General features: G+C 39.2%; 1 protein-coding gene across 3 annotated transcripts in view; it reads left to right on the top strand.

Annotated features, from left to right (window-relative positions):
- YLPM1 (YLP motif containing 1) overlaps positions 1 to 26,839 on the top strand; it is a 78,469-nt gene that overhangs the window by 28,236 nt on the left and 23,394 nt on the right. For all 3 annotated transcript variants that reach the window (XR_011648304.1, XR_011648303.1, XM_004455161.5), the window contains exons 5-6: positions 15,374 to 17,491; positions 20,111 to 20,234. Coding sequence is in view for 1 of the 3 variants with exons in the window: in XM_004455161.5 (XP_004455218.2) it covers positions 15,374 to 17,491; positions 20,111 to 20,234 (2,242 nt within the window). In the remaining 2 variants the exon portion in view is untranslated. The remainder of the gene's footprint in view (positions 1 to 15,373; positions 17,492 to 20,110; positions 20,235 to 26,839) is intronic.

Raw genomic sequence — 26,839 nt, 5'->3', positions numbered from 1 at the left:
GAAGACAGAGAATTTATTTACCAATAACATGCTATTATTGTACTACAGTTAGAGTGTTCTGACATTTTACATCATAGATTATTTTTGCCTGTTAATGAGTTTTATGTAATGGAATCATACTGTGCTCTTTGAATCTGGCATTTTTCATTCATTATGATATTATTGTGAGATTAATTTATATTGGGTATGGCAGTAAATAGTTTGTTCAATCTCATTCCTGTGTAGTATTCTGTTATGTGAATATACCACAATTTGTTTATCCATTCTAAAGTTGATTGTTTAAGTTTTTTTGGCTATTGTGAAAAATACGGCTGTGTATCTTTTGGTGCTTTATGTGTGTCCCTTTAGATGTGTGTGTATTTAATTTTGTTGGATATATACCATGGATTGAAATTGCTTGATTATGGGGTATTGTGTATGTTTTGCTTTAGAAGGTACAGTATTTTCAAACAGTTTTCCAAAGTGGTGGTTTGAATTTATACTCTCATCAGCAGTGTTTGTGTATTCTAGTTTTTTCATGCCCTTGTCAGCACTTGTTATTGTAAAACTTTAAATTTTAGTCATCTTGGATATTTAGTGTTATCTCAGTGTGGTTTTAAATATGCATTTCCCTGTTAACCTGGAAATTTGTCCATTTGATTATTGGTTAGTTGGATTTCCTCTTTCCCTTTTCATTTGATTATTGGTCATTTGGATTTCTACTTCTGTGAAATGCTTATTCAAGTCTTTCCCTCATTTTTCTTTGGATTATATCTGCTTTTTTTCTTATGGATTATTAGAGGTTTTTTTTTTTTTAAGATTTAATATGAAATTATGTATGCATTTACTCCTAGATAACTGTAATTTTAAACTGCCCCCCCACCTCCACCTGGAGATGGCTCCCTTGTCTGTTTTCCTTGTTTGCTTGTTGATTTTGCTCATTGTTTTTCCTTTAGAAGGCACCAGGAACTGAACCGGGACCTCCCGTGTGGGAGGTGGGTGCTCAATTGGTCGTTTTTTTTTTGTTTGATTTTGCTCATTGTTTTGATACTTGTTTTTGCTCATTGCTTGTTTTTTTTTTTTGTTTTTTGTTTTTTGTTTTTTGATGTCTGCTCATTGTTTGTCTTCTTTAGGAGGCACTGGGAACTGAACCTGGGACCTCCCATGTGGGAGCCGGGCACTCACCTGCTCAAGCCACATCCACTCCTGTGGAGTTTTCAAAATATATTCTAGATATCAGTTCTTTGTCCATTATATGTGTTGCAAATTTCTCAATTTGTAGCTCAATGGTTTTACTTTCTTAACCCTAAATACACCAGAAAAGTAGTCTTCACCATTCACCACTTGGGTCCAATGAACCCTTTTTATTGTTTTTAATTTTAAAGTAATTTTATGAATTTACTGAAATAATAAAGGAATAATGAACAAGTTTTAGAAATTTATAAGATTTTTAAAATAGAAAAGCTCTTTGTATTGAGTATATTTTGAAACACAAACATAAAAGGTGAAATAATTCTGTTACATATTAGTTTAGCAAAACAGGATGGTCCAGGTTCTTGTCACAAAAGATGTGATGAAGTCCTTCCTACTGAATAACAAAGTAGAAGAGGATACCACATTTCCTTTCTGTCTTTAGGAATATGTTGTTAACTTCTTGAATCTTGAGTTTGAGAAAATTCATCTAGGATCCCATCATGTGAAGACTCAGTCTGAAATTTCACTTTCATCATCTATTTGACATCATTATTAAAGCCTAGATTTGTTGCTGTCTCTGCATTTATTTTCTCTTTCATTTAATAATTTTGAAACCACGTGTTCTTTAAGTTTTCTTCTCTTTGTCATTATAAGCAGGAAATGAAAATCTGAATTCTCAACTGTGTTCATTAAGATCTAAAAAGCATACTATAATATTTTGGGCAGTGCAAGAGGGATGATGGTATATTTTTCCATTGTGTCATTTTTGTAGGCAATTCTATCATTTTGTTTTCTTCTTTTTTTAATCTTTTTTTTAGCATAATTAGGAATAATTGATAAGTAATGAATTCTAGGCTAAGGAAATCACAAAATGTTTCATGATATGGGAAAAAATACCACTAAGATCCCGTATATCTTAGATTTATAAAGGGATCCAAGGAATCCATATGGTAATTGCAAGATAGATTGTTTGTTCTATTAAAAAAAAAAGGTTTTTTTTTTGTTTTTGGGAAAATCTGTAAGGAAAAAAATGTCATATCAATCCTTAAAAATAATTAGAATCAATTTTTCAAAAGACTATGAAAACTATAATTTGGGGAGCAGATGTAATTCAGTGGTTGAGCATCTGCTTCCCATGTACAGGGTCCTAGGTTCAATCCCCGGTACCACCTTAAAAACAACAATGGCAAAAAACTATAATTGGGTCCTGTGAATTCCAGTGGTTCCTGAGGGCTAGCAGTATCTTTCCATTAATAGGAATTCTTGAATTTAATTTAGTAGTCTATTTTATTGATCATTTTCTTCATGGTTAGTGCTTTTTTGTATCCTGTTTAAGAAATCTTTGCTTACCCCAAGGCCATGAATGTATTATTTTTATTTTCTTTTATTGTTTTACCTTTTATTTTTAAATGAGCAATCATTATAGAATAGCTTTCGTAATGTTGTAAGGTAGGAGGTCAAGGTTCCATATTTTCTGTACTCCTATCCAGTGGATTCCAGCATCCTTTATTGGAAAGGTTATCCTTTCTCTGTTGCTTTGTAATGTCATACTAATCTTAAATCAAGTGTCTACATGTGTGGATTTATTTCTGGACTCTATGTTATTCCTTTGGCCTAGTTGTCTATCCTTGCACTAGTATCAAGCTGTCTTTAACTATAGTAGCTCTGTAAGTTTTAATGTCTGTTAGTGTAAGTCCTCCAATTCTGTTCTTATAGATCAGAGTAGCAAACTTTTTCTGTAAGGGTTCAAATGGTAAATATTTTTAGGCTTTGTCAGCTACATGTAGTCTCTGTCAAATATTTTCCTTCCTTCCTTTCTTCCCGTTTCCTTCCCCTTCTTTTTTCCCTCCTATCTCCTTTTCTCCCTTCCTCTCTTCCTATCTTCTCCTTTAAAAATGTGAAAAACTATTCCTAATCAGATCTGGCCTGTCTGACCCATTTTACTGACCTGCAGTCTAGATTCTTGGCTATTCCTAGGTCCTTTGCATTTCCCACATAACATTTAGAATCACCCCTGCTGGGGGTTTTGATGAGCATTGCCAAGAATCTCGTGATCATTTTGAGGAACAATTGACATCTTCTAATATCAGGGCTTCTGATTCATCAGGACTATATTTTGGATGGTGTTAGGATTGTAATAGTATACCTCTTCCATTCTCTAACTGTCTTATGAGGATTAGTAAGGGACTGTAAATGCTGTAGTTTTAATTTATTCTTCCATTTGTCATGAATGTTTCTGTTTATAGTGATTATTTCTCTTCGGGAATTTTGATTTTTAGGTGCTTTGTTTATACATATTAGATTTTCTAATGCCTATTTTAGGCATTATTTCATAGGAAAACTAAAGGGGCAGGAATTTGATTCTAAAATGTAGTATTTCACATGGTCTGCTGATTTTAGTATGTTTATGTAAATGTTTATGTTTATGTAAGGATATATGTATTCACACCACTTCAGTTTTTATTCCCATTTTAGAAATTTTATATCATATTTTGAAATTTTCATACCTAGTTCTAAGGGTTTTAGACCTAAATTAAGTGATTGTGTGTTTGTGTGTGTGCGCGCGCTTTAGGGACTTATGAAACACTTAACTTTATAGAGAAAACTTTTTAAAATATTTTAACACCAAGTACTTATTTTTCTTTTAATCTAATCAAAGTGCATGCATGCATTTTTATTTTTTTGTAATTATATTTAGTGAGTATATGCTGTGTTTTCACTTTAATTCAAATGCTTGCTTATATATTGAAAAGTCTCAGTGTTTCATTGTATTTGTGTAAAGATGGCTTATTTTTGTACATTTAGTATGAGTATCTCTTCATATATTTATTCCAGAGACCTACAAACTTTTTGCTTTTACACATGAAAAAGGTTTGATAGTCTGATTTTTTTTAACATCCTTGAATCTTGAAAACTTTATGCTCTATTAGTAAATAATTTCCATTTTATATGTAGTATTAAAAGTATATTTCAATTGGTTGATGTGTATTCTGGCCCCTAAAAAATAAATAAAATGATGGCCCTTGACAGTCTATCAACAATTTAGTTTGAAAGCAAAGCATCCTATCCTTTCATGGAAACTGCATGTTCTGTGTATAGGCAGACTATGCAGTAATGAGCTCATTGTCTTTATTGACTCTTTGCCATGTTCTCTACTTCATTCTTATCTGTATACCTTTAGTTGTCTGATTTTTCCTTTGTGCTTTCTTTTGATTTTTTTATACATTCCTCCTCTTTTTCTGAAATCCCTTTTCTCCCATTATTTGCTTGGCTGATTCGTGTTTTTCCTGCTCCAGGGATGATGCTTCAGTAATTATGTGTTAGGATCCTTCAGTGACTCTGACATTGGGGATACCACAGTGAGCAAGACATACCTGTCCTTTGTTTACCAAACTCTGTTTTGTTTATTTACTTGTCTCGCTCTTCTGTGAACTCCTTGAAGTTAGATATCACTCTATTTCTAGCACTAACCCAGTACCTGATAAATTTGTAGGTGTTCAGTAAATGTTGCTTATGCCAAAATGCCAGTCTTGGACAAAATTCTCAAGACATTCACAATTTAGTTAGGAAGAGAACTCGGTCACATCTAGAACTTGATTACTAGATAACATATTGATAAGTTTCTCACTAACTCTTGTATGTTTTGGGGGATAGGCTTCTCTTACCATTAATATGAATTAATTGCTGAACTGAATGCACAACAGATGATTTTACACAACTTAAATGGTCTAAAATATTATTCCAGGAATTTTGAATTCATAAATGTAACTTCAGAAAAAGGAACCAAATCATCACAAGCCCTGATATGTAGCCTCCATTCTTAGCATCCTTTGACAAATCCCTGGTTAGCAACTTTTCCCTTTACCTACCATACTGAGCCAAGCTGTCACTGCTTTACATAGGCCATCTACCCTAGTGCTGCTTTCTGTCTCAGCAAATGTTTTTATTTGGCTTGTATTAGGCAGCCAAAGGGGCGCTGATGCGAAATACCAGAACTCTGTTGGGCTTTATAGAGGGTATTTATTTGGGGTAGAAGCTTACAGTTACCAGGCCATAAAGTGTAAGCTACTTCCCTCACCAAAGTCTGTTGTCATGTGTTGACGCAAGATGATGGGCGATGTCTACAAGGGTTCAGTCTTCCTCCTCCACCCAAGGCTCCGTGGTCCCAGCTTCTTCCAATCTTAGCTGCAGGCTGGGACAAGTCTTGTTTCTCTTTCGAGCTAGTTTCTCTCCAGGCTCAGCTGCTTTGCTCTCTCTACAAGGCCAGCTATACTGTCAGGTGAATGCGCGTCTCTCTTCCTGGGGCCTCTGCCTTGTCCCATGGAGCCTTCTCTCTTTCCTCACGGATCTGCTTCTCTGAATGCTTACTTCCCAGGCTTCAGCATCCAAAACACCAGCTTTGTCCTCTGCCTTGTCATTTTCTCTGTGTGTCCCTACCTGCCAAAGGGGCAGGGACTCAACATTCTACTGACATGACCCAATCAAAGCCTTAATTATAATTTAAACAAGTAAAAGTGAAACCTCTGAATCCTATACAATCTACTACGCAAACAGGCCAGTTTACAACCATAACCCAATATCTGTTGTTGGAATTCATAAATACCAAATTGGTACAGGCTTTATATCTTTAATTTAGCTTCTTGCTTCACAGAGAAAGTCAAGGCTATCAGGCCCAGTGACTCCCTTACTTCTAGCCTTTATCTTTTTTTTTTAAGATTTATTTTATTTATTCCCCGCCTGCCCTTACCACCTGTGCTAGCTGTCTGCTCTCTGTGTCCATTTGCTGCATGTTCTTCTGTGTCTGCTTGTCTTCTCTTTTCGTCTTCTCTTTAGGAGGCACCAGGAACCAATCCTGTGATCTCCAGCTTGGGAGAGAGGCACCCAGTCACTTGAGCCACCTCAGCTTCCTGGTTTGTTGTGGTGTGGCTCTCATTGTCTCTCCTCTTTGTCTTTTTTTTGTTGTATCATCTTGTTGCATCAGTTTGTGGCGCAGGCACGGGCCAGCTCTCCACAGCACAGGCCAGCTTTACCTTCACCAGGAGGCCCCAGGAACCTAACCCGGGACCCCCCATATGGTAGATGGGAACCCAGTTGCTTGAGCCACATCTGCTTCCCTACAGCCTGTATCTTTTTTTTTTTTTAAAGATTTATTTTTAAATTTTGTATTTATTTCTTTCCCCTTCCCCCCACCCCAGTTGTCTGCTCTCTGTGTCCATTCGCTGTGTGTTCTTCTGTGACTGCTTCTATCCTTATCAGGGGCACTGGGAATCTCTGTTTCTTTTTGTTGTATCATCTTGCTGCGTCAGCTCTCCTTGTGTGCGGCACCATTCTTGGGCAGGCTGTACTTTCTTTCGTGCTGGGCAGCTCTCCTTGAATGTGGAGCTCCCCTACGTGGCATGGCACTCCTTGCGTGCATCAGCACTGTGCGTGGGCCAGCTCCACATGTGTCAAGGAGGCCCGGGATTTGAACCGGGGACCTCCCATGTGGTAGGCGGATGCCCTATCCGTTGAGCCAAGTCCACTTCTTGCCTTTATCTTTATTTATCAACATTCTATGTACCCACCTTTATCTTCTTTCTTGTATTCTCAGAAGAAAAAGCCATTCACCTGGTTAGGGCTTATCTCCTGCCCTTGAAAGAAACACATTTTACATTTTTGTCAAAGTGATACACATAAAAATGCTTAAAACAAAATCAAGAAAAACTGCCATCAATTGCCCCAAGCCCTCCTACATTTGTTTCCCAGTGACATCTTCTTTTATTTCTTTAGCGGTTTCTTTTGGTAATTAGCTTTAAATCTCAAAATAATTTGCTTATGCTGTTCTTTCTTGATTCATACATTTTAGATATTATATAATTACCTATTATTTTTAATTCTTACACCACACTCCTCTTCCCTAAACCCATCTGTCCAATATAGTACTTGTATCATTATTCTTGGTTAATTAGTAACAATGTTTGCATTATTTTGTAAATATTCATTGTAGAACTAAATGGTATACTATGGGTTACTTTTTTTATAATTTCTAGTTGTCTTTCTTCTTTTTTTTTAAGGATTTATTTATTTATCCCACCCCCTCTGTTGTCTGCTCTCTGTGTCCATTCGCTGTGTGTTCTTCTGTGTCTGCTTGCATTCTCATCAGGCAGCACCAGGATGTATCTCTTTTTGTTGCGTCATCTTGCTGTGTCAGTTCTCCATGTGTGCGGCACCACTCCTGAGCGGGCTGTGTTTTTTGCACAGGGCGGCTGTCCTTGCAGGGCGCACTCCTTGCACGTGGGGCTCCCCTATGCGGGAGGGATCCCCTGCATGGCATAGCACTCCTTCAGTGTGGGCCAGCCCACCACATGGGTCAGGAGGCCCTGGGTACTGAACCCTGGACTTCCTACATGGTAGGCAGATGCTCTATCAGTTGAGCCACATCTGCTTCCCCTGTTATATCTTCTTTAAAGTGATCCTCTGTGTCCCTCCTATCTCTAAAAGTGCCATCCCCTTTTTTCCTGGAGGATCTTTCTCCAGTTTTGCATCCTCTTTGGGATGCCTGGGCTGATTGGTTGGTAACTTGCTCTTAAGATCTGCACATGGCCATTACTGTAGCATTTCCCTTGATACTTTCCTGGATTGGGCTCACTGTTTATTGTACCTGATGGCTTCCTGTTTGTGACTTAGTGTCTTCTTTTCCCAAGTGCATGCTCAAGTAACCTGCTGAGGAAATGTGGGTGGGAAGAAAATTGAGTCCTTGCATGTTTGAAAATGTCTTTATTCTAACCTCATACTTGATTAATAATTTAGATATAGACTTTGAAGTTGCATATAATTTTTCTACAGAGTTTAAGGGTCATTTTCTATTTTCTTCTGTCATCTGTTCCCCACTGCTATAAACATTTAGAATCTTTTTACCTTGGTATACTGAAATTTCACAATGATGTGCCATGATTTTGTGGGGTTTTCTTTTCTTTTTTAATTTTATTAATTGTGCTAAGTCCTTTCCATCTTGAGATTGCAGTCTCTTAACTCTTGGAAATTTTTTTGTATTATGCTCTATCTTTATTTCTTCTCGTTTCATATTTCCTTCTTTAGGAAACTCTTCATTAGTAAGATTTTGAATCTACTGGATTGGTTATCTCTTCATTTCATTGTATTTTCTGAGATACTTTGAATTTTTAATCCTTTTATTGCATTTGTTATTTTGAGAACTTAAAAAGTGTGTTTTTTTACAGTCTTCTGGTTCTTTTTTATATATAGGATATTCTTGATTTGTAGGTAAAGTATCTTTAAGAAACCTTCTGAATATACCAATTTGAGTTTCTTTTTTTTTTTTAAGTCCTCTTCTGTTTTTACATTACAGCTTGTTTTAGTTTGCCAAAGGGTTGCCAATGCAAATTACCAGAAATTGATTGGCTTTTGCAGAGGGAATTTATTTGGGATAAAAGCTTACAGTTCCACAGCTGAGAAAAGTCCATCTCAAGGTACCATAAGAGGTGATTTCTCACCAAAGTCAGTAGCCATGTGGTAAAACAAGATGGCTGCCATTCTCTGCCAAAGTCTATGCCTTTCTGCTACTGTAGGCAAACTCAGCATAGTGCTAGTCTCTTACTGGCCCTTCTCTCAATCTCAGTGGCTCTACTTTCTTCCTAAGTTCAGCTGTGAGTCATCAGGCATAAGGCTCATATCTCCCTCAGCCTCGGCTCTTTGTGCCTCTCAGGGGCTTCTCTCCTTGCAGCTTAGTTGTGGGCAAAAATGGAGTCCTTTCTCATTCTTCTTGCAGGATCAAATATGGTGACTTCCTTTGTCTGTGTTTGTGTCCGTGTCTGTCTCTGTCTCCCTTTATATCAGACCCAGTCAGGGGGTGGAGACCCAAGCTGGCTCACACCCCACTGATGTAGTCCAATTAATTAAATGCCCTAAAGTGATCTTATCAAGTAATTTAATCAAAGGACCCTCAACCAAATTTAATGCAATCAAATTATATCACACCCACAGGAATAGATTAGTTTAAAAACATAATCTTTCTCTTTTTGGGATTCATAAAATAATTTCAAACTGCCAAGCTATTTTCTTCATCCACTTTCTATGTATTTATCTTTGGTCTCTCGCTTTCATTTTAGAGACCTTCCTCAAATATTTAGTGATCCTTGTTTGTCCATTTATATTTAGGAGTGAGAGACACTGAGAATCTGATTGGGAGCTCTGTGTTTCGGGGTGAGGGGCTAGCAAACTGGCTGCTAATACTAGTGGGCCCTCAAATATACAAACTTAGACATTCAGCTTAGGGGGAAACTGTTTGATGGTTTGGAATATAGATTTTAATTTACATCTTTTTAGCCCAAGTCTTATTCCTGTCCTTCCCCAGCATTCCAGGTATTCCAGAATCTTGAACTTCTCTAGGGTTTTGTGAGCAAGCCAGCCCCGTTTTGATTATATCCCCTTCTGCAACCAGCACTCTAACTTTAGCTTCTTCCTGCTTTGTAAGTTACCACTCATATTTGTTCATTGCCTCCCAGAATTTAAAAAAAAAAAAATTTCTCTTCCACTGACGGCATCCTCTTTTTCTCTTTATTTTGTATTTATGCATTGTTTACTTTCTTATGATGACTTTATAATATGTCAGTTTGACTAGACTGAAGTACATTTCCCACAATTCCTTCTCTTGTATGTTTCTAATTAGGTTTAGCCACAAAGAAGACTTTTGTACCTAACATGATACCGTTATCCCTGCACAATCAAAAATACTCTTGATTCTTTTCCCAAAAGAGGATATAAAGGACCTTTTTTTACTTTGGGGGAAATATGCTTCTAGCTGATTCACGTATCTTAAATCTTGAAATATAAAGTTAATATTGGGAAGCGGACTTGGCCCAGTGGTTAGGGCATCCATCTACCACATGGGAGGTCCGCGGTTCAAACCCTGGGCCTCCTTGACTCGTGTGGAGCTGGCCCACGCGCAGTGCTGATGCACACAAGGAGTGCCGTGCCATGCAGCGGTGTCTCTGAGCAGGGGATCCCCACGCGCAAGGAGTATGCCCTGTAAGGAGAGCCACCCAGCGCGAAAGAAAGTTCAGCCTGCCCAGGAATGGCGCCGCACACACGGAGAGCTGACACAAGATGATGCAACAAAAGAAACATAGATTCCCATGCCGCTGACAACAACAGAAGCAGACAAAGAACACGCAGCAAATAGACACAGAGAACAGACAACTGGGGCGGGGGGTGGGGAGAAGGGGAGAGAAAAAATAAATAAATCTTTTTAAAAAATAAAAAAATACAGTTAATACATCTTAAAGGGAGAAAACAAATAACCAAGAAATATTGATTAAATATTTGATTACTATACATGTATATATTTAAGTACATAAATATCAAATTAAGGAAGAAATATTCATAATTTACAGTTCTTGTTCCTGTAACTGGTCACCTGGTAGCCTGTAATTAAAATATTGTGATGTAATGTTAACTATTATTAATACATCTTATGCTAGATGATAAGGGGATAAGAGAGGGAAGAAAACTAACATTTTACATATGTATAAGTATATATATATAATAAAACATTTATAAAAAAATAAGGAAGAAATTTAACCATAATATAGTCCTCATTTCTGCAACTGTTAGTGATCATTGTGGTTTTTTTATTTTATTTCATTTATTCATTCCTTCCCCTGTTCGTTGTTTGCACTCGCTGTCTGTCTTTTCTTTAAGAGGCACCAGGAACCCTACCTGGGACCTTCCATGTGGAAGGTCAATCATTTGAGCCACCTCAGCTGCCTGGTTTGTTGTGTCTTACATTGTCTTTCCTCTTTGTGTTTCTTTGTTGCATCATATTGTTATGTCAGCTCGCTGTGCCTGATGTCACACCAGCTCATCTTCTTCAGGAGGCCCCGGGAACTGAACCTTGGACCTCCCTTGTGGTAGGCGGAAGCTCAGTTGCTTGAGCCACATCCGCTTCCCTGATCATTTTATTTATCCCTCTATATATTTCCTTCTATATATTCCTTTTGCCTTCTTCCATTTTTCCTTCTGTATATTCCCTTTGCCTTCATCAAGCGCCTTAGCTGGTTGTGGTTCTTTGCCTGGTAGTGTAACCCAAACCTTTATTTTGTGTGTGTTTGTGTGTGTGTGCATGTATGTGTGTGTGTCTCAAGCTTTATTAAATAATTCCTAAATTAATTTTTAAATTATGGTAATATATATAAAACAAAATTTGCCATTTTAACCATTTCTTAGTGTACAATTTAATTGCATTAATAATTTTTACAGTGTTGTGCTACCATCATCACCATCCATTACCAATACAGAAACTTTGTACCTGTTAAGTAATAAATAGCCAAAATTATTCACATTTCCATCTGCAGCATATGAGAGTATATTGACCCACTTTGTATTAGTTAGCCAAAGGGGTGCTGATGCAAAATACCAGAAATTGGTTGGTTTTTATAAAGGGTATTTATTTGGGGTAGGAGCTTACAGATACCAGGCCATAAAGCATAAGTTACTTCCCTCACAAGTCTATTTGGAGCAAAGATGGCTGCCGATATCTGCCAGGGTTCAGGCTTCCTGGGTTCCTACATTCGTAGGGCTTGCTTTTCTCCGGGTTCAGGTTCCTTTCTTCCTGGGGCTGGCTTCTCTTTCCTCAGGGTGCTGATTTCCTCGGTCTTCAGCATCAAATTCTAACATCAGAAATCTCCAACTCTGTTCTTCTCCATGCCCCACCCACCAAGGGGTGAGGAGGCAATGCCCAGGTACAGATCAGATTACAAGCATAATCCAGTATTTCTTTTTGGAATTCATCAGTTATATCAAACTGCTACACACTTCTTCACCAAGACATGGTGTTGCAGTCTTTTAAAAATTTTACCAGTCTGGCAGGTGTGAAATAACTTCATGATTGTGGTTTTAATTTGCATTTCTTTCATTACTGAAGAGGTTGAAATCCTTTTATGTGATTTTTTTTTTTTTTTTTTTTTTGCCATTTGACTATTCTCTTTTTTTTAAATGAGATACTGGTGGTTGAATGCAGGACCTCATACATGCAGAGCATGTGCTTAACCATTGAGCTATATGTGCTCTGCTTGGCTATTCTATTTTGAAGTGCCATGATGTCTTTTACCTGTTTTTTTTTCTGTTTGGTTGTCTGGCTTTTCTTAGTGCTTTTCAAGAATTCTGGACATGTATCCTTTGTTGGTAAATGTCGTAAATATTCTCTCCTAGGCTTTTTTTCTCTCTTAATGGTGTCTTTTGATGTTCTTAACTTATAGTCCAATTTCACAGTCTTCTCCTTAATGTCTAGTGCTTTTTCTCACCTGTTCTAGCAACAGGGTATGTTGTCACACTTTTTGTGACAATCTAATAGAAGTCACAATCTAAATTTTTGTCAATCTGATAGATGAGAAATGGATTCTCAAAATAGTTTGAGGGAGCAGATGTGACTCAAGCAGTTGCATCCCTGCCTTCCACATGGGAGGTCCCAGGTTCAGTTCTGGTGACTCCTCTCTTCCCAGGGCCTCTGCTGTTTCTATGGAGCTCTCTCTACTCCTCTGTGTTCTTCTGTGGTTTACTTCCCAGGGCTCCAGTTCAAAACCCCAAACCTTCATTCTTGAAGGGTCTGAGCTATTAGCAGTCTTTCCTGAATTGGATTATTATAGTTTTTTAATTAATCACAGAACATAGAAATATTAAGAGGTGACCCAAAGGATCTCCTGCATTGTAGGCATATTTCTCCTTACCCCCATTATATAGTAGCAGTCAAGTTTCCTCTTGGTAATCAGGATCAGTCACCCCAGCCAGTATAGTAACTCCCTTTGTTTCAGGGGCATGAAGAGCCCAAAGTGACAAGGTGTCCATTTCAACTTGCAGTTCAATAGAATCATTGTGGTGTCCCCTGGTAAAAACCGTCCTCCTTTTTTAACTTCTAAATCAGCAAAGCCTAAAGTTACAGGACTGGGAAGCAAAAATTTTGTTGCAACTGAATTTATGTCTCTTAATTGATTTTCCAAATAAATGAAATAAAAACTCTTCTGTTTCTTATCTTCATGAGGGGCATTGCTGTCTACTCAGTCACCTAAGCCAGCAACTTTGTAATTGTCCTAAATTCTTCCTTTTCCATTTTTATCTTGATCCCATCTGTTAGCTAATCCTATCAATTCTTCCTTCTTTCATGCCTCTCATTTTTACCCCTTTCTCTACGTCCTCATATTAGTCATTGTCCTGGGCTAGACATAACCTTCACTCACTCAAACTGTGAAAATAATCTTTAAACTTTTTTCCCTACTACCCACCCACTACTTTTCTGCCAGAGCAGTCTTTTAAAAATCAGACCATATTCAGAGGCTCCTGACACTTACAAGGTAATTCCAAATTCCTTAACCAGCTGGATTAGCTCAGCTATTATAACAGAGATCCAAAATTACATGACTTTAACAAGTTAGAAGTGTTACTCAGGGCCTATATGATGGCTCCACATTGTCAGGAATCCAGTTTCTTTCTGTTTTGTCACTCTACCATCTGTAGTCTGTTGTCCTTAACCATGTGCTCCTGGATGTTTCACCACTCTGTCAGAAGTGTGGCCAGAATGAATAAGGACATGATGACTAAGAGGATGGGCTGTTCCCCTTTAAGAGTAGAAACCCGGAAAGTTGTGTAAATCATTTTCACTTTCAGCCGATTGGCCAGAACTTGGGTACACCTAGCAACAAGAGAGATTGGGAAATGGAGTCTTTTGTCTGAGTAGCCGTGTGTCCACCTAAAAATAGGGGGCTCTATTATTATAGAAAAAGGGGGAATGGATATTGGAGGACCACCAGCAGTCTGCCACACAAGGCCTACAAGGTCATTGGGGGATTGACCCTTCCCTAACTCTTTACTTTATCTCAGTGTGCTGCTTTTCCACTCCCTCTTGCTCATCTTTCCCCGACCCTCTTTGCTTCAACTGTGCTAAACTGTTTGCTCTTCTATGCATGCTATGCTGAAATGTGTTTTTCTGCCTTCATCATGTAGCTTCCTTAGCCTGATGTGTCCTTCCTCTCATCACCAATACACTCTGACAGCCTAATCTTAGAGAATTTGTCTTTCAAGGCTTAATTTAAGCATCTCCTATTATATAAAGCCTTTTTTGGACAACATTTTTTTTTTTTAAGATTTATTTTATTTATTTATTCCCACCTCCTACCCCCCTCATTGTTTGAACTGGCTGTGTCTGTCTGTCTGCTTTATTTCTTTAGGAGGCACCAGGAACTGAACCTCCAATATTGAAGGGAGGTATCTAATCACTTGAGCCACTTCTCTTCCCTGCTTTGTTCTGTCTCTTATGTTTTTCTTCTTGTATCTCTTGTTATGTCAGCTTGCTGCTCCTGCCTGTCACCCCAGCTCGCTGTTTTCTTTAGGAGGTCCTGGGAACTGAACCATGGACCTCCCATGTGGTAGGCAGGAACTCAGTTACTTGAGCCACATTGGCTTCTCCAGCACCTTCTTTTCCCAGTAGAATTGTCCATTGTCTCCTCTCTTTATTGTAGGCAGATAGACTTTAGTCATTATAGTTATTTATACTTAGGTTCCCTTTCTTCTGTGTTGTAAACTCTGAGTGCACAGATGATATTTCACTTTTATATCCCTTGGATATAGTGTGATGCCTGACAAATAGGGTATGTGCACTAAATATTTACTGAATGAGTGAGTGGGTCCATAGCAGAAACAGCTCCATCCAGACTTTTTAAAATGTCAAAGCACACTCTTAAGACATGGCTGCTGTTTTTTAAACTTTTGTCAGTTAGTCAAGATGTTAATGCTGGCTCAGAGAATACTTATATCCACCTATTTTTTGTTAACTGTTTCACATTTAGTTTTTATTTATATTATAATTCTAAAAATACTGTCAGAGTGAGCTGTGGAATTTAACTTTTTTTTTCCATTTAAATGCTTGGGCTTTCTAACTTCCAAGGTACAATATTTATAATTGCTTTTTAACAATTCAGTGTATCAGTGACTTGCTGCAGGCAATGTGTCAAAGTGAATTAGATAGATACCACTGACATGATTTCCAAAGCCTGGCTTGAGGCCTTCTGTGCACTGCCACCTTAGCATTAATTAATTAATGACTGAGCCATTGTTGTGAACACATTCAAAGGCAAGAATGCCTTAAATATTCATACATGGAGAATTTTTTTTTCTGCTTTACTGTTTTGAGTAATATCTCTTGTTTTACTTGTAGATTTGATGGTCCTCGAAGATTTGAGGATTTAGGGTCAAGGTGTGAAGGACCGAGACCCAAAGGGCCTCGTTTTGAAGGAAATCGCCCAGATGGGCCAAGACCCAGATATGAAGGTCACCCAGCAGAGGGCACTAAAAGCAAATGGGGAATGATTCCCCGGGGGCCAGCATCTCAGTTTTATATTACCCCCAATACATCCCTAAGTCCTCGACAGAGTGGACCACAGTGGAGAGGCCCCAAACCAACTTTTGGACAGCAACATCAGCAGCAACCTAAGTCACAAGCAGAACCTCTTTCGGGAAACAAAGAACCGTTAGCAGACACCAGTAGTAACCAGCAGAAGAATTTAAAAATGCAATCGACTGCATTTTCCATTACAACAGATGTAAAGGATGCCAAGGCGGCTCAGTCAAATGAGAATCTAAGCGACTCTCAACAAGAGCCACCTAAAAGTGAAGTCTCGGAAGGGTCCATAGAGCCTTCTAATTGGGACCAGAATTCTCAAAGTATGGAGACCCAAATGGACAAAGCCCAAGCTCTTACACAGCCTGTACCCCTTGCAAATAAGCCTGTACCTACTCAATCTACCTTTCCCTCAAAAACGGGGGGGATGGAGGGAGGAGCAGCTGTAGCAACATCATCATCATTAACTGCAGATAATGATTTTAAATCTATGGGTATTGGTCTGCCCCATTCAGAAAACAACCAAGATAAAGGCCTACCTCGGCCAGATAACAGAGATAATAGATTAGAAGGCAGTCGAGGCAACATTTCATCTTACAGAGGTCCTGGGCAAAGCAGAATGGAAGACACACGGGATAAAGGACTGTTAAACAGAGGTCGAGGCCAGGCAATCAGTGGGGGCCCAGGGTTGGTCAAACAAGAAGACATGCGTGATAAGATGATGGGTAGAAGAGAAGACAGTCGAGAGAAGATGAGCAGAGGAGAAGGCAGCCGAGATAGAGGGTTGATGAGGCCGGGAAGCAGTCGGGAGAAAGTGCCAGGTGGTCTGCAAAGCAGCCAGGACAGAGGTAGAGCTGGCAGCCGAGAAAGGGGACCACCCCGAAGGACCGGCAGTCAGGAGAGAGGACCCCCTCGAAGGGCTGGGAGTAGGGAGAGGGGGCCACCCCGAAGAGCTGGGAGCAGGGAGAGGGGACCATCTCGAGGGCCTGGCAGTCGGGAAAGAGGATTGGGAAGACCAGATTTTGGTCGTGATAGAGGTCCATTCAGACCAGAGCCAGGAGATGGTGGGGAAAAAATGTACCCATATCACCGAGAAGAGCCTTCTAGGGCTCCGTGGAACCATGGAGAAGAGAGAGGGCATGAAGAGTTCCCATTAGATGGTAGAAATGCTCCAATGGAACGAGAAAGACTTGATGATTGGGATAGAGAGAGATACTGGAGAGAGTGTGAACATGACTATCAGGATGATACACTAGATCCATATAACAGAGAAGACAGATTTTTAGCGCCACCATCTCGGTCTCATGATGGTGATAGGCGAGGCCCTTGGTGGGATGATTGGGAGAGAGATCAAGATATGGATGAGGACTACAATAGGGAAATGGACAGGGATTTGGACAGGGATGTGGATCGGATTGGAAGACCAATGGATATATATGATAGAAATTTGGATAATGAGTGGGACAGAGATTATGGGAGACCACTGGATGAACAAGAATCACAGTTTCGTGAACGAGATATTCCACCTCTTCCATCTTTACCACCCCTCCCACCTCTTCCACCTTTGGATAGATATCGGGATGATAGATGGAGAGAAGAAAGAAATCGAGACCATGGGTATGATCGAGATTTCCGTGATAGGGGTGAGTTGAGGATTCGAGAGTATCCAGAAAGAGGAGACACGTGGCGGGAAAAGCGAGATTATGTTCCTGACAGAATGGACTGGGAAAGAGAACGGTTGTCAGACAGATGGTACCCATCTGATGTGAATAGACATTCCCCCATGGCGGAACATATGCCCTCACATCATTCTTCTGAAATGATGGGGTCGGATGCAAACTTAGACTCTGACCAAGGCCTTGGAGGGGTTATGGTACTAAGTCAGAGGCAGCACGAAATCATTTTGAAAGCTGCACAAGAACTGAAAATGCTTCGGTAAGTTGACTACTTAAGATCATTCCTTTTAGTCAAAACCACATTCAGACTGCTTTTTTCTTTTTCTTTTTTAACTTATGTGATGTATTTGAATGGAATCATTTTACTTCAAGTTCTTATCACATACTTTTAATTTATATTTCTTGTCATTCAGTGCTGTTTTAGGGTTAGGATGGGTATCTAAGAACTGTGTTAACTAAAAAATTATGCCCTGAAATGTGAAAATTGATAACTTTCCTTAGCTTTTGTAGATGTGTTGCTGACATGCCATATCTGTGCGTGTTTGAAGTGTCGAACTTCAACTTTCCAGTCCTCTGGATTCCACAAGGCTCATGTGTGGCCTCCCTTTTCCCCAGTAGGCTGCTTGTTCTTTGGTATTAGATCTGGTAGCTTTCATATCTACTAATCTTTGATATAATTTTGCAAAGTGCTGTCAATGATTCATGTTTTTCTCTGTGGAAGCTAAGAATGTTTTACGTGGGAATGTCCTCAGATTCTTCTGACCTTTGATACTTTCTTTTTGGGATGTTTTCTCTTTGATTATAACTAGAAGCAGATATCTCTACTTGAGAATATTACTTGTTTCTACATAATCAAATGTTCTTTTTGTGAGAGGGAGAATAGAATTTATATTTCTTGACTTTTAATCAAGTAACTATTTATAGATATCTATATAATGCTTCCCATGTGGTAGCAATAATAACAAAAGCTAACATTTATTGTGTGCTTACTATGTGCCAGGAACTGTACTAAGTACTTTGTGTGTATTAACTTATTTGAAACCTTTCTTAAACCAACTACATCCTAGGGTAGGAAGTCAGTGACAGATTGCAGGCTTTTTAGCAATTTCTTAGGAATTAACATTGTTTTGAGAAAATAAACTAATGATTAGGTTTTGATAGATTTCGTTGTATTTTTTTCCTTCATTTTTCAATTCAGGTCTATAAGTGTGTGGACTATACAACAACTGAAATTTTAACTGAAGCTTTTAGGACTAGAAAAGTATGATAGGTGTGTAGCTGTAGGTAAAGATGAAGGATCGAATGCCTTAGATAGCAAAACAGATTTCTGTTATCTATAGAAGCTATGCTCTAAGATGTATTTTTTCCAGATTACTCATGAAGAAGATGTGGAAAGCATGCCATAGAACATCCAGCTACTACACTATTCACCACAGGCACCTTTAATTGAATACTTACTGTGTGCCGGGCACTGTGCTAATCATTTAGCGTATGTTATCTCAGTCCTCCTGTTTCTTGTCTCAAACCCTTATATCTCAAAGGCCTATAAAGATTTGTAGTAGTATCCCCCATTTCATAAATGAGAACAATAAGGCTCAGAGAGGTTAAGCTTACTTGGTTAATAAGTTGCAAACCCAGAATTTGAAATCCAGTTCTCTTTAACTGTAAAATCTATGTTGTTTATGGAGAACACCAAGCTGTTGCTAAGCTGCTAGGCTTTCTTTCCTTTTCTTTTTAAAGTCTCCTTTTCATTCAGTATTGCTTTACATATAAACATTGGATAAAAAGGTGCTTCTTCCATTTTTTTGTTTTTTTGTTTTTTAACTCTTTCTAGGCAACAGAAACAATTAAACAAGACATAGGACATAGGACATAGGAAGTAAAAGTGATCAGTTGAATATAAGTAGGCTCTGTGGTGTCCGGGTAAAGTCATATGGAATATTAGATACTTGACCCTTATTTTTGTCCATTTGGGTTACTATGCTTTATAAAACTTAGGTAGAAAATTTTAAGAAGTCTGCAGACGTTGCAGTAGAAATACCTGTGTTTAAGGTGTGTTTAGGTACCTGTGTTTAAAGTAAAAAGAATTTGACCAGAGATTTCAAAACAAAACCCTGAGGAGTTACGTAATTACTCATTGGGAATATGAAGTATTGTTTTTAAAGGTATATACTGACAATTGTTCTTACCCTCACAGCAGGGCTCATAAAATGAAATTCCCACAAGGGCCAAACCAGTAACAGAAATGATTGAAAGGGGACTAGGAGTTAATCTGTAGAGTGTGCTGGGGATTGTGGCAAACTATTTCATCTGAACTGGGTGGCCACTATTTCACTTCAGCTGATTGTTGGAATGTGGGAAAGTAGGCCCAATGTTAACTAACTAACTTTAAAAATTTACATGTATATTGGAAGTCAATAATTGCTTTGTCGATAATAGCAAGGGATTCAAATTTTAAAAACCAATGTGAAGGCCAAATTTAAAAACCTCTCTAGGTCATTATTTGGCCTATAGGCCACCATTTTGCAACCTCTGGCCTAAAAAGTAAATTGAACAACATCCAAAAAAGAAAGAGCAAGAAAGTTTTTGGTTGGATGAAAGAAAAACATGACAAAGTAAATGAGATACTAGAATAAACTATTGAGGCAAGTTGTGGGATCTGTCCTTAGAGCCCTTCAGTAATTTATAGTTATGTATAGGTTATAACTGTTCAGTTAGCTACATGAAAGCAAGTGTACGTTACACCAGACATGCTGGACACTGGGGGGTACTTTTTAGGGCAAGGTTTTTAGGTCTTTTTCTTATGTAGTGTTAATTGCAGTCATTTAAGAATGGAATAGACATAAAAACATTGCAGTTTTGTTCTGTTTGTTTACAGGGAACAGAAAGAACAGCTTCAAAAGATGAAAGACTTTGGGTCTGAGCCACAGATGCCTGACCATCCACCACCCCAGGAATCATTGAGATTGCAGAATACATCTTCAAGACCTGGAATGTATCCGGTATGGGAAAAAGTACTCAGAAAATGAAATAGTTTCTATTTTGTATGTTTGTGTGTTTGATTTTTTTTTTTTTGTATTATAATAAGCATAAGCGTCTATAAAAAAAAATGTGTATTTTGAAAAAAGTTAAGTTGATGATATAGTACACCAGCCATGCCTTAATTGTAGAATTTTCCTAATCCTTTATGTTCAAACAGTCCCATTTCCCATCTTGGCCAACCAGGAGTTCCCACATGTTTCCCATTCGAGTGTTATAGTGTGCTCCCCACCTCTTCCAGCTGCTATTCCTTTGCGCTTAGATGGGAGTAGTAAAGAGGAGTGGTTTATGTTGAAGACTTGTGTGATTAGGAGCTCCCTTTGTTAAGCTTTGTTTTTGTTTGTTGTTTTACCTTTAAGCCAGTGATGGACTTTAAAAATGTTAGCAAATCACTTAATTACAGTATAATGACATAGTAAAACCACCTTTAAACCATTTCATCAAATTAACTGTTTTCATTTCTCGGTGTTTCCTTCCATCCTGATCTAATACATAACACTGATAAGTTGTTGACATCAGTGACCACCATAATGGCATTGACTCCCAAAGTCCTATCTCCTGACCTATACAAGCATCAGCCTATAGGGTTTCTCTCTGTGCATGTGTCTCCTGTCAAACTTAGTATGTTCAAAATGTAGCTCATTATCATCCCCTATGAAATTTGTTCTTTCTCTTCACTATCACCTAGTCACCTAAACTTGAAACCTGAAAAACTTGAAACCCAAAGGTCAACCTTACTTCTTTTCTCTGTCTTAACCCTCTGTTTCCAATCATTCTATTGATTGATTTTTTTTAAACAAATCAAAAAACCAATTTTATTGGTACATATTACTAAAGCATACAGTTCATCCAAATACGGTTATACCAAATACTATTGAATGTACACTTTGGATGAATTGTATGCTTCGTTAGTTCTTGCCTAGATTATTTCAGAATAGTCCTAATTTATCTCTTTCCATCTTACTTCCCTCTGATCCATTCCCTTGTTGCCAGAGTTGCCGTTTTCTTTTTCTTTTTCTTTTTTTTTTTAAAGATTTATTTATTTCTCTCCCCTTCCCCCCACCTCAGTTGTCTGTTCTCTGTGTCTGTTTTGCTGCGTCTTCTTTGTCCGCTTCTGTTGTTGTCAGCAGCACAGGAATCTGTGTTTCTTTTTGCTGGGTCATCTTGTGTCATTTCTCCGTGTGAGCAGCGCCATTCTTAGGCAGGCTGCACTTTCTTTGGTGCTGGGTGGCTTTCCTTACTGGGCGCACTCCTTGCGCGTGGGGGTCTCCTACGCGGGGTCACCCCTGCGTGGCACGGCACTCCTTGCGCACATCAGCACTGCCCATGGGCCAGCTCCACACGGATCAAGGAGGCCCTGGTTTTGAACCGCGGACATCCCATGTGGTAGACAGATGCCCTAACCACTGGGCCAAGTCCGCTGCCTTATTTTTCAAATAAGCTTTTTTTTTTCTTTTTTTCTAAACCCCCCCCCACCTTTGTGGCTTTTTGCATGCTGTCTGCTCTCTGTGTCCATTCGCTGTGCTTCTGTGTCTGTATTTCTTTTATTCCCCTCTCCCTTTGCAGCTTGCTTGCTGTCTGCTCTCTGTGCTACTCGCTGCGCGCTCTTTTGTGTTTTTGCTTGTCTCCCTTTTTTCATTGCGTCACCTTGCTGAGTCAGCTCTCTGTGGCGCTTGTGGGCCAGGTGGCACTTGAGGGCCGGGCGGCACTCCCCAGGGTGCGGGCTAGCCTGCCTTCACAAGGAGGCCCTGGGATGCAAACCCAGGGCCTCCCATATGGTAGACGGGAGCCCAACTGATTGAGCCACAGCCGCTTCCCTCAAATAAGCTTTTTTGATGTATAATTTACATACAATAGCATATACCTATTTAATGCCTACAGTTTGAGTTTTGGCAAATGTTTACCAAAAGATAAATTTCCATCACTCCCAAAGGTTCTCTTTGTAGTCAGGACCACCCCACCCTCTACTTCAGGCAGCACTGATGTGATTTCTGGCCAAGGTGTGTTTTTTTTTTTTTAAAGATCCATTTATTTATTTATATTTATTTCTCTCCCCTTCCCATCCCCACCGTTGTTTGCTCTCTGCGTACACCCGCTGTGCCCTCCTCCGTAACTGCCTCCATCCCCATCAGTGGCACCGGGAATCTGCTTCTCCCTTTGTGCCATCTTGCTGCACCAGCTCTCCGCATGTGCGGCAACATTCCTGAGCAGGCTACACCCTCCCTCACGCCGGGCAGCTCTCCCCACGGGGCGCACTCCCTGCACGTGGGACTCCCCCATGCAGGGGACACCCCTGCATGGCACAGCACTCCTTGTGTGCATCAGCACCACACATGGGCCAGCTCCACACAGGCCAAGAAGGCCCAGGGCTTGAACCGTGGACCTCTCATGTGGTAGGTGGACGCCCCATCCATTGGGCCAAGTCCACTTCCCGCAAGGTGTGTATTTTAAAACATAAATCTCACCATCTTACTCCCTGACATTAAAACCTTCCAGGGGAAGCGGATGTGGCTCAACTGATAGAGCATCCACCTACCATATGGGAGGTCCAGGGTTAAATACCTAGGGCTTTCTGACCTGTGTGTAGCTGGCCCATGCACAGTGCTGCGGCGCGCATGGAGTGCCATGCCACTCAGGGGTGTCCCCCGCCTAGGGATACCCCATGGGTAAGGAGTGCGCCCCTTAAAGGGAGCTGCCCCATGCGAGAAAAAGCGCAGCCTGCCCAGGAGTGGCACCATACACATGGAGAGCTGATGCAGCCAGATGATGCAACAAAAAGAGACAGATTGCTGGTGCTGCCTGACAAGAATGCAAGTGGACACAGAAGAACACACAGCAAAAGGACACAGAGAACAAACAACGGTGGGGGAGGGGGGGAATAAATAGAAAAAGAAATCTTTAAAAAAAAAAACCTTTCAGCATTCCCCATGGCTCTCAGGATAAAATCTAGACTGTTTTGCATGGCCATCAATATTCTTCATGAACTGGCCTTACCCCTGCTTACCATTACTTGCTACTCCATTCCCTTACACTCCACTCTAGCTCCATGAAGAGCTACTTAAAAATTTTGTGATGTGCTGGGCTCTTCTACTTCTCCACACCTTTGCACACCTGGCACGTTGTTTTCTAAGCCTAGAGTCTCTTCCTTTCTATCTCCTCAAACTGTTCATGTTCTTCACCTTTTTCAGCTCAGCTCTGCTAACTTCTCTTTCATTTCTCTCTCATTTGTGTGAGACAACTGCCCTATGTGCCCCTGTCACATCTTATACTAGCCTCTGTTATAGCCCTTATCATATTGTATTTTTATTTTTCTACCTCTTGTCTGTCTTTACATCTAAACTGAGCCCTTAAGTGTAGGAAGTATGCCTTTTATCTTTGTTTCTCTTAGCAAATGGTAGAAACTCTAAATCATAGATCCACGTTCCTGCTTTATTCATGTAACAGCTCAAACATTTTTCCATATTGCTGCACCTTTCAAGATATTTATATGTGGATGAATGGATGGATGGATGGATGGACGGATGGATGGGTGAATGGGTGGGTGGGTGGATGTTTTTTTTGGAGGTACTAGGGATTGAACCCAGGACCTTGTACATGGGAAGTCAGTAGTCAGTCGCTGAGCTCCATCTGCTCCCTATTGAGAGTTGGTTTTCTCGTTTGTTTATTTCTTTGTTTTTAGGAGGTACCAGGGATTGAACCAGGGACCTCGTACATGGAAAGCAGGTGCTCAACCACTTGAGCTACATCCACTCTCTATATTATTTTTGATACACAATAATATATTAAACAGTTCCATTTCTGGTTGGACTTTTGTTTCCAGTTTTTCACTCTTATTAATATAACTAATGAAACAAGTTCTTACTTTGGATATGTCTTAAGAGTAATTTTAAATTCCTGTAGTAGGATACTTCAAAGAATAAGGACATTGTTACATGATTTTTGTAATATAGTCAAATGGCTCTCTATGCTAGCTTCAAATAATTTTTCTTTTACTAAGTTTAATAGTTTTAACAAAATGTTTTGATATTCATTTTTGTTAACATAGGAACATAAATATTTTCCTGTATTAATTATATTTCTTCTCAAGTAAATTCTGTTTTTGTCCTTTACCCATTTATCTGTTTGACTCTGAAGGTTTATCTTATCAACTTATATCATTCTTAATGTAATATAGGTATTAATCCTTTCTCATATAAATACAGCAAGGTTTTTTAATAAACATATCTTTTGCTCTCAGTATATACTATGAAGAAAACACTTTTGGTTTTATTTATAGACATAATCCTCAAGAGTTCTTAGGATTTTTAAAACTTGATAGCTCTGCTCCAAACGAAATAACTTTGTCCCATATAGGCGTTTTCTTAACATTTAAAATACGATATCCTCATGAACTTTGCCTTTAGATAAAACCATTTGTCGTTAGCTCTAGCCTAGAGTGTCCTCCAGTTAAATAATGTTCCCTGCATATTTGTCAAATTCATTTTTTTCCTCAAAGTTTAGGTTAAAGTACAGTCTATACTTGGGTAAAATGCATAAGTAATTTATATTATTGGCAGTCTAAGGTCTGCAATAGCTGTCAATGAGACAAAAACAAACCAGAAACAGTGAACTAAGGGAAAGGGGAAATGAGTGTTTAAAACAGGTCTGCAGGGAAGCGGACTTGGCCCAGTGGATAGGGCGTCCATCTACCACATGGGAGGTCCGTGGTTCAAACCCCAGGCCTCCTTGACCCGTGTGGAGCTGGCCCATGTGCAGTGCTGATGCGCACAAGGAGTGCCATTCCATACAGGGGTGCACCCCGCTTAGGAGAGCCCCACACGCAAGGAGTGCACCCTGTAAGGAGAGCCGCCCAGCGCGAAAGAAAGTGCAGCCTGCCCAGGAATGGCACCACACACACAGAGAGCTGACGTGGCAAGATGATGCAACAACAACAACAAAAAAGAAAACACAGATTCCCGTGCCGCTGACAACAACCAAAGTGGACAAAAAGAAGAACATGCAGCAAATGGACACAGCGAACAGACAACTGGGGCTGGGGGGAGGTGGGGAAGGAGAGAGAAATAAATAAAATAAATCTTTTTAAAAATAAATAAAACAGGTCTGCAAAGATTGAAATAAAATTTATTTGACAATGGGGCTTCAGTTTTTGAGTAGATAGAACCTATCTGCCAAGAGGTTCTACCATCACCTTAATATACATTTCTCTTGACATTTGGAAATAGCTTTGGGAAAACAAATGTAAACTCCTTTTTAGAGTTCCATTTGGTTTCTTTGTTTTGATTCCCAGTGCTGATGTTTTGTGTTGGTATCAGCCTTTCCACACACTGCTATTGTCAGCCCAACAACTGAAAGGAGTAGAAGTGAGAAGAGTGTCTAGAGTTTTATTTTCTTATACTGAAATTCACTATTTTTGTAGAAGAGATAGGTCTCTGAAGTGGGAAGATAGTATATACCAGAGTTTCATAACCAGTGGGTGAATATCAGTATTACTATATGGAGGGTTTTTTGCCTTGTTTTGGCTTTATACTAATGCCAGGACCCCAACCACAAAAGAGCAGTATGTTTGGGATGGGCATGGGACATTTGTGTCCAAGTGGCTACTCTCTTAATTTTTAATAATTTGTCTTGATAACCGCATTTGAGGCTAAAACAATATATTGAATTAAGTAACAAAATCAAAAGACGGTAGAAGTAGCTAGTATAATCAGTTTCAATAAGTTTTGGGAAAGGAGAAAAAGAAGTAGGTATATTGGGGAAGAGGACAATTTTTTCCTCAAAATTTTTTGCAACTTAATTGAGGTCTAATTTATTTGCCAAATGATTTACCCATTTTAAGTGTACAGTTCAATTATTTTTAGTAAATTTACTGTGTTATGCCACAATCACCATAATCCTGTTTTCAAACATTTTTATCATCCCAGCAAGATCCATCATGGCAGTTTACTGTTAATCCCTATTCTTATCCCAGCTCTAGACAAGCACTAATCTACTTTCTGGATCTTTCTGGGTACTTCATATAAATGGAGTCATGTAACACATGTGGTCTTTTGTGTCTGGTTTCTTTTACTTAACGAAACTTTTTCAAGATTCACCCATGTTTTAACATGAATCAATAAATTTTATTGCTGAATAACATCCCATTGTGTAGCTATGCCGTGTTCTATTTATCTGTTCACCAGTTGAGGGGCGTTGGGGTTGTTTGCACTTCTTGGCTATTACAAATAATGCTACTATGAATATTTTGCATGTAAGTCTTTGGGTAGACATGTTTTTATTTCTCTTGAATAGATACCTAGGAGTGAAATTGCTAGGGTGTACGTTAAATTTATGTTTGACCATTTGAGAAATTGGTAAACTCTTTTCCAAAGAGGTTGTACCATTTTTCATTCCTACTAATCTAAGAGGGATCCTGTTCCTTACATCCTTGCCATCATTTGTTATTTTCTGTCCTGTTAATTATAGCCATTCTCGTTGATGTGAAATATTGGCTCATTGTGGTTTTAATTTGCATTTCCCTAGTGACTAATGATGAACACTTCTCATTTGCTTGCTGTTCATATATTTTATT

This window comes from Dasypus novemcinctus, chromosome 3 (genome assembly GCF_030445035.2).
Source record: "Dasypus novemcinctus isolate mDasNov1 chromosome 3, mDasNov1.1.hap2, whole genome shotgun sequence".
Classification (NCBI taxonomy): domain Eukaryota; kingdom Metazoa; phylum Chordata; class Mammalia; order Cingulata; family Dasypodidae; genus Dasypus; species Dasypus novemcinctus.
This window is presented reverse-complemented; position numbering and strand designations above follow the sequence as displayed.